Source organism: Chionomys nivalis, chromosome 18, assembly GCF_950005125.1.
Source record: "Chionomys nivalis chromosome 18, mChiNiv1.1, whole genome shotgun sequence".
NCBI lineage: Eukaryota > Metazoa > Chordata > Mammalia > Rodentia > Cricetidae > Chionomys > Chionomys nivalis.
Genome location: NC_080103.1, coordinates 6,220,444 through 6,234,218, shown reverse-complemented (window position 1 = coordinate 6,234,218; position 13,775 = coordinate 6,220,444). Strand labels below are relative to the sequence as shown.

General features: G+C 45.6%; 2 protein-coding genes across 2 annotated transcripts; one reads left to right on the top strand and one right to left on the bottom strand.

The window, feature by feature from the left end:
- Positions 1-394: 394 nt before the first annotated feature.
- Positions 395-3,075, top strand: Snapin (SNAP associated protein). The gene is made up of 4 exons (XM_057793679.1): positions 395-574; positions 785-831; positions 1,279-1,397; positions 2,175-3,075. Exons 1-4 carry the CDS (start codon positions 432-434, stop codon positions 2,274-2,276), a joined length of 411 nt encoding a protein of 136 aa, XP_057649662.1. The 5' UTR covers positions 395-431; the 3' UTR covers positions 2,277-3,075.
- A 1,119-nt stretch (positions 3,076-4,194) lies between these two features.
- Ilf2 (interleukin enhancer binding factor 2) lies at positions 4,195-13,696 on the bottom strand. Its single transcript, XM_057793678.1, has 13 exons — positions 13,590-13,696; positions 12,804-12,863; positions 12,326-12,368; positions 10,012-10,116; positions 9,492-9,569; positions 9,081-9,183; positions 7,669-7,734; positions 6,442-6,558; positions 5,983-6,061; positions 5,481-5,568; positions 4,906-4,967; positions 4,626-4,831; positions 4,195-4,491 (listed from the first exon to the last, which is right to left on the bottom strand). The coding sequence occupies exons 1-13, from the start codon at positions 13,592-13,594 to the stop codon at positions 4,331-4,333; spliced, it is 1,173 nt and encodes a 390-aa protein (XP_057649661.1). The 5' UTR covers positions 13,595-13,696; the 3' UTR covers positions 4,195-4,330.
- Positions 13,697-13,775: the final 79 nt, after the last annotated feature.

Sequence of the window (13,775 nt, the reverse complement as noted above, 5' to 3'; positions counted from 1 at the left end):
AAAATTAAGTAGCCGGGCGCACGCCTTTAATCCCAGTACTCGGAAGACAGAGACAGGCGGATCTCTGGGAGTTCGAGACCAGCCTGGTCTACAAGAGCTAGTTCCAGGACGGGCACCAAAGCTACAGAGAAACCCTGTCTCGGGGAAAAAAAAAAAAAAAAAAAAAAAAATTAAGTAAAATTTAAAAATAGCCAATCCAAAAACATGGTTCCTGAGGGTTCCTGAAGTCTGGATCCCGTCCCTTTAAGCTCGCTAAAGAATTGCGGTCCAGGGGACTAGCACGCTCGCCCTCGGCTCTCTGAGGACTCCATTTCCCAGCTAGCCCATCGCCGGGTGGACTGTGCACCTCAGCGCCCCCTAGCGGCGCACCGCCGCACGCTGCCGTTCCCGGCGGCCCTCGCGGCAGGCTGCGGGCGTCAGGGCAGTTGGTGATGGCGGCAGCAGGTTCCGCTGCCGTGTCAGGGGCAGGGACCCCGGTGGCGGGGCCCACGGGCCGCGACCTCTTTGCCGAGGGGCTCCTGGAGTTCCTGCGACCCGCTGTGCAGCAGCTCGACTCTCACGTGCACGCGGTCAGGTGCTGGACCGGGAGGGCTGGGGGCGGGGCCTGTGGAACTGGCTTTGTAGGGGCGGGGCCGCGAGAGGTAAAGACCCGGTAAGTTCTTGAGACTCTTCTGGGTCAAAGAGGCGGAGGTGAGGCCTTTGAGAGGCTTGTCTCAGTACTTGAGGAATAAGTAGAATTAGTTTCCCATTCACTGACCGTGTAGGTCTTTGTACCTCTTTGCAGAGAAAGCCAGGTAGAGCTCCGGGAACAAATTGACAACCTAGCTACAGGTGAGTGAGCACCCGGAATACCTAGAACCCTTGAACTCACTTTTTTTTTTTTTTTTTTTTTTTTTTTTTTTTTTTTTTTTTGGTTTTTCGAGCCAGGGTTTCTCTGTGGCTTTGGAGCCTGTCCTGGAACTAGCTCTGTAGACCAGGCTGGTCTCGAACTCACAGAGATCCGCCTGCCTCTGCCTCCCGAGTGCTGGGATTAAAGGCGTGCGCCACCACGCCCGGCCTCCTTGAACTCACTTTTACGAGCTTTGGTTTCCTCAATATCAGAACTACTCACGGACTCTAATTTCTGGGTATATCTTAGGACAGAATGAAAGGGAGTGAAGGGTAGGTATCTGTGGTCACACAAGACTGCAAGAGTGTTTTTCATCTTGTTCCTCTTTTATATTCCCTAAGAACAAAAAATGAGCCATTAGATGTTGGTTGCCCATTTGCTCTTCTCAGAACTATGCCGGATCAATGAGGATCAGAAGGTGGCCTTGGATCTGGACCCCTATGTTAAGAAGCTGCTTAACGCCAGGCGACGAGTTGTCTTGGTGAACAATATTTTACAGAATGCCCAGGTAAGTAAAAAAGAAAGTTTTCTTAGCAGAGCATGTTGACACATAATGAAATTTCAGCATTTGGTGGGCTAAGGCAAGAAGGATGGTTGGGACTTGGAGCATATAGCCTGGACTATGTAGTAGGACCCTGGATCAAAAAAGTAAAACAGGCCGGGTGGTGGTGGCGCACGCCTTTAATCCCAGCACTCGGGAGGCAGAGGCAGGCGGATCTCTGGGAGTTCGAGACCAGCCTGGTTTACAGAGCTAGTTCCAGGACAGGCTCCAAAGTCAAAGAGAAACCCTGTCTCGAAAAACCAAAAAAAAAAAAAAAGGCAAAACAAAAGTCTTACCAGTTCTTTATCCCACTTTATGTCTTCAACACAATGAAAGCCACCAAACATTTTAACCACCAGGGAAAGGGCGGTGTTAACCCCTCCCCCATACTAGACCTCAGCCTCAGGTCCTCTAAAATACTAGACAAGTATTCTTAATATCTAGTGGATGTCATTTACAAGCTTATATATACTTAAAGGATTGCCTGAACCAGCCCTGTGGTGGTGGCACTCACCTTTAATCCCAGCACTTGGGAGGCAGAGGCAGGCAGATCTGAGTTTGAGGCCAACCTGGTCTATAGAGTGAGTTCCAGGACAGCCAGGACTACACAGAGAAACCATCTTGAAAAAAAAAAAAAAAAAAAATAGGATAAAGAGTTCAAGCCTAAGGTCCCTTTCAGTGTCTTCTTAACTCAGGTAAACTTTCTACAGCGGTCATTAGATTCCCCGTCTTCCTGTCTTGTAGGAACGGCTAAGGCGGCTAAACCACAGTGTTGCCAAGGAAACAGCTCGAAGGAGAGCAATGCTGGATTCAGGAGTTTACCCTCCTGGTTCTCCAAGCAAATAAGTTGGGCCTATGACCTGAGTGTACAAGTACTGTTCTCCAGCTGCTTTTTTTGGTAGCCATGAGAAGATCCCAGAAGTTTCTGTCGACCTTAGGTTTGTTTGAACTGTGCACTCGTTCATGTAGTGGCCTCAAGAAACATGCACACTGCAGACTTTCCTAAAGAGCTTCCGTTACAGCTTGTGCTTCCAAGAATAAGCTTCTCACTGTGTAGCCCAGGCTGGCTGAATGCTGAGATTACAGGCATGTACCAGGTGCCTGGCTCCCATCTACACATTTCCCCACAGAGAATGTTAAGGTTAGGCATCATGTGTAGAAAGTTCCAAACACACCAGTGTTAGTGCAGGAATATTTCCGCTCCTCCCCCTCTGCTTTACCACAGTTCCTCTCATGGTCATGACTCTTCCAGACTCATCTTTACATATATATCCTATATATTTTAATGTTTGCTTCTTAGCAAGGGTCACAACTATTGCCTTCATCAGTGCTGCCCCAGGAGAGCACAACAAATGACATGAAGATCCAAGGTCAAGGGTAGAGCACAGAATCCCTAAGCTTTTGTGGTTTGTTATTTTTTTTTTTTTTAAGCTATCTATTTTAAGGGCTGGAGGGATGGCTCAGTGATTCAAGAGCACTGACTGTTCTTCCAGATAATGGAGTTCAGTTCCCAGGACTCAAGGGGTGGCTCATAGCAATCTACAGTTCCAGGGGATCCAATGCCCTCTTCTGGCTTTTTGGGGCACAGCACACATACAAGATGCAGACAAAACATCCATTCACATAAAATAAAAACTTAAAGCTTCATGGTTGAGTTCCATCCTTTCCAGGCCTACTTGACCAATGCTGACCATCCTGTCACTTGCTGTCGTAGAGGGATTCCCTCTACGTGTGGTTCCACTTGTTTTCTTTACAACTGAGGACTTTGGCAAAGTCAAGGTAAATAATTTATCCCCTTGACTACCCTGGCTTGAATGCTGATAGTATTGGTCAACATTATTAAATGCTTGTTATCGGTTATTAACAAAAAAGGATTTATCTTGCTTTGTGTTCTCAAAAGGGTTCAGGACATGGTCACCGTGACCCATGTTTCTAGGCCTGTTGTCAGACATGAGTGTGTGGTAACCAAGCTTCTCCCATCTCCTGCTGGCCAAGAGAAGGGAATGCTGGGATTCTGCCTACTTTGTCTTTTATCCCTTTATTCTGTCCAGGTACCCAGCTCGAAGAATGATTTCATCCACATCTAGGGTGATCTTGCTCAGTTAATCCTCCGCAGAAAACTAGGCATGTCTCACCAATCTCCTAAACCATACTGACATGAAAATTAGCCATCACAATGTTGGTGTACAAAAGAGTTCTATAATAGCCCAGAATGGTGGAGTCCCACAAATCATAAGGCTTAAATGTATTCCAGTTTACTCTCAAACATTAATTTATATAGGCTGAAATTGCAATCTCAGTGTTTATAATAAAAGATTCAATTTTAATTCTAAATGAAGTGTATAGAAGGCAGAAATGACTGCTACATGTTGAAAAATAAAACCAAAAGCCCGGCTAGGAAGTACTTTACTCATTTTTCGTAGAAAAAAAAAAATTCCCAGACACTTTACAACATTTCAACAGAGAGTATACTGGTTGGGAGTGGTTAGCTTTAAATATTGGAATGTGCTTCATTCAGATAGACGGATGGCATATACAGTCACAAATGGGAGACATCTGGCTGCTTAGCCACTATCCAAACAGTAACTAGCCTCCTTTCCTTTAGTTTGTTTTCCTTTCTTCCATCTCCCTATGCCACAGAAATGCCACCATATAAAGCCCATGGCAGCCAGGCGGTGGTGGCGCACGCCTTTAATCCCAGCACTCGGGAGGCAGAGGCAGGCGGATCTCTGTGAGTTCGAGACCAGCCTGGTCTACAAGAGCTAGTTCCAGGACAGGCTCCAAAATTACAGAGAAACCCTGTCTCAAAAAAATAAAATAAAATAAAATAAAATAAAATAAAGCCCATGGCAGCTGGTTTAGCCCCATCTTCCCTTGGGCAGCAAGGAGTAAAGGGGAGTTCACTCCTGAGTCTCCATACTTTCTTCTTCTTCCCCTTGAGGTGGCTCTTCTGTGTTTTCCTCCTCTTCTTCCCCCTCCTTCTTCTCAGGCGGCTTCTCATAAGCCTTTTCTGAAGGTGTCACAATGACCCCATCCCAGGTAGATATTTCAGAAGCAAGATCTGGAAGAGAAGGAAAAACATGTTTCATACGAACAGTAAACAAAATAAGCTATACCCAGAAATATTAGGGCACCTTAAAGATACAGCATCTCTATAGATCAGAACCCCTGGACCACACCACAGGGAGAACTCACAGCTGGCATCCCCCTCCTGGCCAAGAATCTTCCTAAAGCCTCCATGGGAGAGAATTCGAACCAGAGTCTGAGCTGTGTAGCACACCATGTCCTGTTGTTCCAGGGTCATGACTGTGTGTACTCTGAAGTTGCCACTCTCACAGGGGTCAGTGATACCCACTGACCCTGGCAGGAACAGTCCTGCAGCCAGAATCTGCAAGCAACGCCTAAAACACAAAGACACTTTCTTAGAAAGCACACAAAACAGCTTATACCCCAAACCTAAAGAAGCATGCTATACCTGTATGCCACATTTAGGGCCAAAGGCTGTCTGGTAGGGTTATTCATCACAGCATAGTGTCCCTGGAAGAGAGTAAGTCTGTAATGACGAGCTGACAGTAATGAGAGCACAGAGTACTTTCACCGAGCACTAAAAACGTCACTGAAGCAGTAAACTTCCAGTCTTCCTAGATAAACTTTGGGTTTTTTTTTTTTTTTTAAGGACAAGGTCTCCCTAAGACTATCCTTGAACCCCAAATGCTCCTGTCTCAGTCTGTCGAAGACTGACTACAATTTCTCTTAGGCCTCATTGGATTTCTGATGTTGGTAGATTTGGGAGTAAATCAAGCTGGGTGTGGTGGCTCATTCTTTTAATCCAAGTACTCTAGAGACAGAGGCAGTCGGACCTGAGCTCAGTGCCAGCCTGGTCTACAGAGTAAGTTTCACCACAGCCAGGGCTACACAGAAAACCCTGTCTCAAAACTAAACTAACTATAGACGATGAGTGACTCCAATCGCACCACGACCTCTCACATACTGGACAAGCGCTCTACACAGCTACATCCTCACCGCCTTTTTTAAAAAAAAAAAACTTACAAGTAGGTCAAGGATCCAGGGTGTAAGAGGCTCGAAGCCAGGAAAACGAATCCTCAAGTCCTTTAGCAACCTGATGAGAACTTTAACTCTGAATGTAAGAGACCCATAGGTTAGAGGTAATATATACTGGTAGTTCCACACTGAGCAGTCAACGCTGACTATACTATTTAGAGAACTACATGTACAGTGGCCACCAGCTGCATCAACAGAGAAAGGCATTTGTTCCTAAGTTTGACTAACCTGAAATGAGAAAATTCCTTAAAGTTGTCCTGAGACTAGCTACCCAACTGTGACCTGTGTAATGTGCACTCACACACACAATAAAATATTAACATACCCTCCCCAACCTTGTTCATTTTAGGTAAAAATCAAAACCCAGACATCACTTCTGAAACAGTTCTGTCAGAGGAGGCGGGGGGGGGGGGGGGATCTATTGTTCATGGTGGCTGGATCACAGGCCAGAACCACTACACTCCTTCTACAAATAACCAATGAGACTCACGTGGACTGAGAAGCATTTTCTTCAAACCAGCGGGCATGCCGGATGGCTGCTAAGGCGCTCTGCAACACCTTGATGTCCACTGGAGACAAGCATAACAGGCTAAGAAACTTTCCTATTAAATGTGCAATAGAGTCAATCCCAGTGCCTGTCCAGAAGTACGGCAAGCCACTTGTCCAAACACTATGGTTGCCCCCCCAACTAAATCTGAAAACAGGCAACATACATATCTCTTCCAATAATCTACTTCCCATCTAAGTATTTACACACGCTTTTACTTTTTTAAAAATTTTTCTTCCAAGTTTTTTTCTTCTGCAATCCTTTTTAAGGCTTTGAAAATCTTACTAGGAAGCTGGTAAAGCGGTTTACAAATCATGGAGAAAGTAACCCCTCACAGTTAATGCAATACTAAAACTTCCAGAAAGCGCCAAATCCCGTCACAAATGAGGACAGAAGACTCACAATGGAGTTCCGGGTCCAGTTTCCGGAGATTGGGCGGGACTGTTGTAATGAGAATTTTCACTGTAGCATCAGAAGAGCTGATTTCAAAGCCAGTTTCATTAGTCAGCATGGTCAAAACTAAAAGAACAAAATAATCAAAAATATGTAACACATATTTGTTCTGTTTTGCTTTTATTATTAAATTATATTTATTTAGAGCGTGTATGAGTGGGCCAAAGGACAACCTTTTAGGAGTAAGTTCTCTCCTTCCACCATGTAGGCCCAGGGAACAAACTCAGGGCATCAGGCTTAGTGGCAAGCACCTTTACCCAATGTGCCATCTTGCTAACCCGTTTTGCTTTTGAGACAAGATCTCATTTAGCTCAGGCTGCCTTCCAACTCATTGTCTAGCCAAAGATGACGGACCTGCTGATCCTCCTTCCTCTGCCTCACTAGTTAAACATATGTAAGTGTGCCACCAAATCTGCCGGATATAATGCTGAGTACTCAATCTCAGAACTTCACACGCTAGACATGGACCCTGCCAGCTAGGCTCTATTTACCCAGCCTTCATTTTGTTTTGGGAATAAGGCTTTACTATGTATATAGCTCAGGCTGATCTTAAATTATCAAACCCCCTGCCCTAGCTTCTCAAATGTTGGGGTTATAGGTATGCCATACCTGGTTAACAGGTGGGTTTTCTGGCAGTGAGCTACTTAATTTTTGAGACAAGCTGTATATGTAGCAAAGGCTGGTCTCAAACATCAATAAGAGCTTGGATACCAGTAAGTGGAAGGTGGCAGCAAGAAGATCATCAGGAGTACTAGACCAACCTGACACCCATCTCAAAGGTAGGGGAGCAGAGGGACAGTGCAAGGTGAAGAGACGAGGTCTGGAGATGAAGCTCAGTGGCCGACTGATCACCTAGCATGTATGAGAGGCACTGTGTTCAACCTCAATACCACACATACAAATTCAAGCTTAGGGTTATTTTAAATTACAGAGCTTTAAAACAAATCAGAATTCAGTGGCACATACCCATCTATGATCCTAGCACTTGGGAGGCTGAGGGAGGAGGAACGTAATTTGAGGCCAGCCTGAACTACGGAGTAACCCACCCTTCATAATAAAAGAAAATAAACTGTGACTGCCTGAGACTCTTGCTAGACGCTGCCCCACACAGCCCTGACTCTCTATGTAAGCGCAGCTGCTGTTGCCACTACTTATATATTCAGAGCAGACACAGACCTTCTGAGGGGTCCTGGGCTCTCAGGCTTTCCACAACCTTGTTCCCCAGGGCAGCAACAGCTTCCACTAGATGGGAAAAAGGACAAAATTAATGTCACAGTACACATTTTATGCGGACTACTTCTGTCAGTAAACAATGTGGCAATTCCATTTCTACAGACTGAAGTTTATTCAACTAAAATGAACTCTTGCCGGGGGAATGAGTCTGGACAGAGAATCTGGAAGTTTCAAGCAACAGGCATCCCCAGGCATATACATCTTTTTCTTCTTCTTCTACATCTTTTTACTACTAACACCACCACCTCCTCCGTCTTTTTTTTTTTTTTTGCGGCAGAGTTTTCTCTGGCCTTGGCTGTCCTGGAACTCATTCTGTAGACTCTGCTTCCCAAGTGCTGGGATTAAAGGCTTACACGCCTTCTTTGCACAGCAGTGTCCTCAGGTCACTAGCACTTAGGACACGTGGGCTGGGTTATTCCCTTCAGTGAGGACGGGGTCTGTCTTAGCACACCTGGCCCCTTCCCCTACTCATGCCAGTAGCACCTCTGGTTGAAATACTCAAACATGTGTCTAGACACAACCAATGTCTCACAGAGAGCAAAACTGATTCCAGTTAATGGATGTGGACTTTAGTACTGGCCATAACTTCTAGACACACACTACAGTTAGTCCCATATCACTCCAATTGCATTAAAAAATAAAAAAAATAAAAAAAATAAAGAGCCTAGTGTGATGGTAAACACCTTTAATCCCAGCACTCAGGAGGCAGAGGCAAGCAAATCTGAGTTGTAGACCAGCCTATTCTACATAGTGAATTCCAGGATAGCCAGAGCTACACAGTGAGACCCTGTCTCAAACAAAGAAAAATAAATAATAAATTTACTATTTCCCTTCCACTCACAAATGGATGAATGGTTGGATAGACAGATGGATGGTCTGGACTTTAAAATTATTACCAGCCCTACAACTAACCATAATGTTTAGGAAAGTGGGCTGGCTCAGGGGTTAAAAGTACTTGTTCCTCTTGCAGAGGACCTGGGTTCAGTTTCCAACACCTATTTCTGGTTCACAACCATCTATAACTCCAGTTCCAGGGGATCCAAAGTCCTCTTCTGACTTCTGTGAGCACCAGGCATGTGCATGGTATTCATGTATTCATACAAGCATAACACTAATAGAAATAAAATATAAAAATCTTTTTTTGTTGTTTTTGTTTTTCAAGACAGGGTTTCTCTGTAGCTTTGGAGCCTGTCCTGGAACTAGCTTTTGTAGACCAGGCTGGCCTCGAACTCACAGAGATCCACCTGTCTCTGTCTCCCAAGTGCTGGGATTAAAGGCGTGTGCCAACACCGCCTGGCTTTAAAAGCTAACACGCCCAATGCCATGTCCCATCCCCAACAGAGAAAAACACTTACATGTTGGCAGGATCTTTAGTATAACCACCAAGTCAGCCACATTGTGTCCTGTAGTCATTGTCCCCTTTTTATAGGATCCGACCTGTCGGACTTCTTCAATTTGCTGTTAAAAAAGGGATTTCCAGGAAATGGAGAAAAACGAAGGTGGCGAGTCTCCACAGGCCTATTTCAGCAGCCTTACTACCAGATCTGGAAGCCCCCGTGACCAAATCACACCCCAGACAACCATACAGGACTAGACCAGGGACACAATCTTGTCCTTAGATCACAAAGTTCCAGAATGCCCCAGTACTTTTCCACTTTGGGCTTTGATCTGGATAGCAGACAACTGAAAGATTAACAGGCAAGGGCCAAGAAAATTTCCATCCCACCAAGGCTGCCCTTTCTTAGGGCTAATTCATTAAAACTCACCACTTCAAATGTCCCTGGAGCCACAATCAAGTTGTCAATCACATTGTTTATTTTTGTCACCAAAGAAAGGATAGAAGCCTGAAAATGTCACAAAGCAAAAATACCCTAAGGCCAAAAATTACACAAAATAACATATCTAATTTGTTTGCATCATCACCAGACTCTCCACCTACAGTAAGAAGGGGGATGAATTTGGGTTCTGATAACCCAGACCCTCAAGTGTGCTCGGTAAGTGGTCTATCAGTGGCCTACAATCCTAGGCAAGACAATACTCTTATTAATCAGATGGATTCTTAACTCTTCAATTTATTTTTTAACTTTATTTCATAGACACATTGGTGTTCTGCCTGCATGCATGCCTGTGTGAGGGGTCAGACCCCTGGGACTGGAGCTACAGGCAGCTGTGAGCTATCATGTGGGCACTCTGGAAGAACAGCCAGTGCTCTTAACCTCTGAGCCGTCTCTCCAGCCCAACTCTTAACTCTTTAGGCCCTTAGCACAGACTCAGGAAAGAACATACCTGCTCCGCAGAATTGGGGGCAAGGTCCTGATTCCTCTTCAGCAAAGCTTCGCTGAAGGATGTTTCATCGGGTGCAGGCTTGACGCGAGGAAAAGCCATTTCACACTAAACCAGAAATTAAACTGTTATTTACCAAAAATAACATACAGAAGAATATACTGTTGAGTAGCAGAAATAAAATTGTTATCTACTTGTAATCCCAGCACTTCCAAGATAAACGCAGGAGAATCAACAGTTCAGCACCAGCCTGGGCTACAATGAGACCTGGTCTCAAAAATATATGAACAGGATCCAGGGAGATGGCTTGACAATAAAGGCCCTGAATTATCAACTTCTGGGACCCACATAGAACCAAACCCTGCAAGTCGTCCTCTGATCTTCACACATTTGCTATGGTATACGTATGATAATAAATGTAATAAAAATACTACTATTATTTATTACTTGGTTTTTTAAGATGGGGCTTTCTTATGTAGTCCTTGCTACCCTAGAACTCACTCTGTAGACTAGGCTGGTCTTGAACTCAGAAATCTGACTGCCTTCTGCCTCCCAACTGCTGAAATTAAAAGTGTGCATCACCACTCCTTAGTTATAAAAACATTTAAAAAATTAAAAATAGGAGGGCTAGAGAGATGATGACTCAGGGGTTAAGAGCACTGGGATTTCCAGAGGTCCCAGGTTCAATTCCCAGCAACCACAAGGCAGCTAACAACTGTCTATAACTCCAGTTCCAGAGGATCTGACACCCTCATAGACATATGCAGGCAAAACACGAATGCACGTAAAAGAAATCATTTTAATAATAATAGAGGCTAGAAGTCAAGTGTGGTGGTGCACGCCTTTAGTCCCAGCACTCGAGAGGCAGACGATCTGAATTCAATGTCATTCTACAGAGAGTTCCAGGATGCTACACACACAGAAACCCTGTCTCAAAACAAGAAAAGAAAAAAGGGGAAGGGGGCTGGAGAGATGGCTCAGCAGTTATTCTTACAGAGGGCCCAGGTTCAATTCACAATACCCACACGGGGCTCACAACCACCTGTAACTTCAGTTCCAAGGAATCTCACTCCTTCTTCAGCCTTCACTAGTACCAGTACTAGACATGTGTATGGTGCACATACATACAGACACACACACACAAATTTTTATAGTAACCCCACCCCTCACCCCCACACAGGAAAGTCTGTATTTGATCCTGTTTTTCCATCCACTCTATTATTTCAAAGCCGTCACACCCAACTTGGAACACTTGCTTTTAACCCCTTCAATTTCAAGTCCAAATATAAATAGGAAGAACCTAATTCAAGTTCTCATTACCTTGTTGCTCTGTTAATTATTTGCGATAGAGGGCCTATTGTATCATAGGCTGGCCTGAACTTGCTGGGTAGCTGATGCTGACATACCCTCCTGTGTGTGTGGATTACAGGTGTGATACATAAAATGCCCTGGGCTCTGTGCATACTAGACAAGCACTCTACCAGCTGAGCTAAACCACCGGCCACATTACTCTTATAACCCTGAGGCTGGAGAGATGGCTCAGCAATTAACAACACTAGGTGATCTTGCAGAAGGCCCAGGTTGGTTCCTAGTGCACACACGGTAGCTCACAACCTCTGAAAACCTCTTCTAGCCTCTAAGTGGACCAGGCATGCATGAGGGTAAACATACACATAAAAATAATTCACTGTGAAGTCAGGGTATGGTGGCAGTGGCACCTACCTATAATCCTAACACTGTGTTGGGTGGGGGAGGCAGATGGATCTCTGAGTTCCAGGACAGTCAAAGATACACAGAAAGACCCAGTGGGGGTGGGGGATCCAGTGTGGTAGCACACTTTTAGCACTCAAGAGGCAGAGGCAGGCAGAGTTCTGTAAATTCTAGGCCAGCCAAATTATATATACAGGTCTTGTCTCAAAAATAAATAAACCATAAAAATTATTTATATTATAATCAAACAGTAAAGGAATTCTCTTCCCTGCTCTGTCTATTAGTAGCCCAGGCTGGCTTTGGGCCCTGAACAGGGTCCTCCTGTCTCAGGCTTCCATTCCTGGGATTACAAATGGATCACAGTCACTTTGAAGACTGGCTAGCCAATTGGTTTATTTTTTGTTCGGTTGTTTTGGGTTTTTTTTTTTGTTGTTGTTGTTGTTCCAGGCCGGCCAGGCATACAGAGAAAGACCCCTCTCAAATAAAACACTACATCCATTCATAAATCGACTCCGAACAATATCCAACTTCATTAACAAGGAGATTCAAGGCTCCATTTCTTCATCTGAGCAATGGCCAGGAAAGTCCTCGGAAGCCAAATACTCACCAAATAGAAATCAAAAGGGATATGGGGCACAAAAGGCCTGAACCTAAAACACAAAAACAATCCAGAATTACTCAAACAGAAAGTAAGTGAGAGGGACACAGGGCACCAGCTTTGTCTTTTACAGATTAGGGGGTTTCTGAGCTGCATTAAATTCACTTAGCAGGACATCAAGAAAGAAATGCTTCACAGGACTTCCACAAAATCAAGTAGAGCAGGGCAGTGGTGGGCCTGTCTCTAATCCTAGCACTCAGGGAGGCAGAGGCAGGCGGCTTTCTGTGAGTTTGAGGCCAGCCTGGTCTACAGAGTGAGTTGCGGATAGCCAGAGCTATACAGAGAAAACCTGTCTCAAAAAAAAATCAAAACAAAACAAAAATAAAAACGAAAACAAAAAACCAAAATCAGGTATAACAGCCCACTCCAAACCCCCTTCTAAATGACTGGATCAAACCAGGCCAAAGACGCAAAGAGCCACACTTACCCTCCTCCAGGCCCTCCTCTGGAACCAAAGCGCCCTCCACGACCACGTCCTCTGTCACCCCTAAAAATACATACATTTTCCATGACCTCGCTGGAAACGTCTCCATCATACCAGCCATGCTGTTTCCAACTAATTTACCTTGCTGTTCCCAACTACAGAAGTCACTTTTCCCCCATTCCAACGGTGCCCAGCCCCACCCCCATGACGTCCTAATTCTGAATTTTTGTTTTTGAGAGGGGTCTCATGTATTCCTGGCTACCCTAGAACTCCGGACCGTGCTGCCTTACCTCCCCAGTGCTGTGACTGCGGCGTGCGACACCACACCCGACTTCTAATTCTGGATTTTATCAAAGTTCACATCAGGAAAATACAAGGTTCAGACCCTGACACACAAGATCCTACTAAGCAGCCCGACTGGGAGGCACACCAATCCTAACAGAGTAAAGTGACTTCTCTTTATCAGCGCAGCCTAACAGCTGCCAGGCATGTCCTACTGGTCAAACACTAGGCACCAGGATAACGCGCAGCGCCCCAGCCTTCCCGCTGCACCCCGAGGATGCCTGCTCTGGTCCTCTAGTCCCGAGGGCTAGGTGCTAACCCAGCGCCCTGCCGGGCCCCAGCCCCTCCAGGCCCGGCTCCCCGCCTCCACCAGCCTCCTCCAACTCCATTCTCGCCGGCCAGGCTTCCCGTCAGCCGCCCAGACACAGGCCCTTGGCCCTCCGCCTCCGCTGCAGCCCGCCCTCCCGAGGTTTCGGGAGGAACTTTCAAGCACCTCTGTCCACTTACCTCATGGCCCGCTTAATCCTGAACAATGGAGGCCACTCAACCGCCCTTTCCCTGAAAGAATCAGGTCCGCAGAGAAGCGTCGGCCGGTGCGTCCCAACAAACGCAGGCACGATAGGCTCCCGCCTCGCTCCCTCCCTCGTGATTATTGGCTAATTCAGCAACCAATGAAAAATGCCCTATAAGGAG

Excerpts from the sequence above, each read along its gene's own strand:
- Snapin (XM_057793679.1), top strand. The coding sequence starts at position 432 with ATGGCGGCAGCAGGTTCCGCTGCCGTGTCAGGGGCAGGGACCCCGGTG. Across the intron at positions 575-784 it reads TCTCACGTGCACGCGGTCAG|AGAAAGCCAGGTAGAGCTCC; the intron begins GTGCTGGACCGG and ends ACCTCTTTGCAG. Across the intron at positions 1,398-2,174 it reads ATATTTTACAGAATGCCCAG|GAACGGCTAAGGCGGCTAAA; the intron begins GTAAGTAAAAAA and ends CCTGTCTTGTAG.
- Ilf2 (XM_057793678.1), bottom strand. Across the intron at positions 4,832-4,905 it reads GCCCTAAATGTGGCATACAG|GCGTTGCTTGCAGATTCTGG; the intron begins GTATAGCATGCT and ends TTTGTGTTTTAG. Across the intron at positions 4,492-4,625 it reads CCAGGAGGGGGATGCCAGCT|ATCTTGCTTCTGAAATATCT; the intron begins GTGAGTTCTCCC and ends CTTCTCTTCCAG.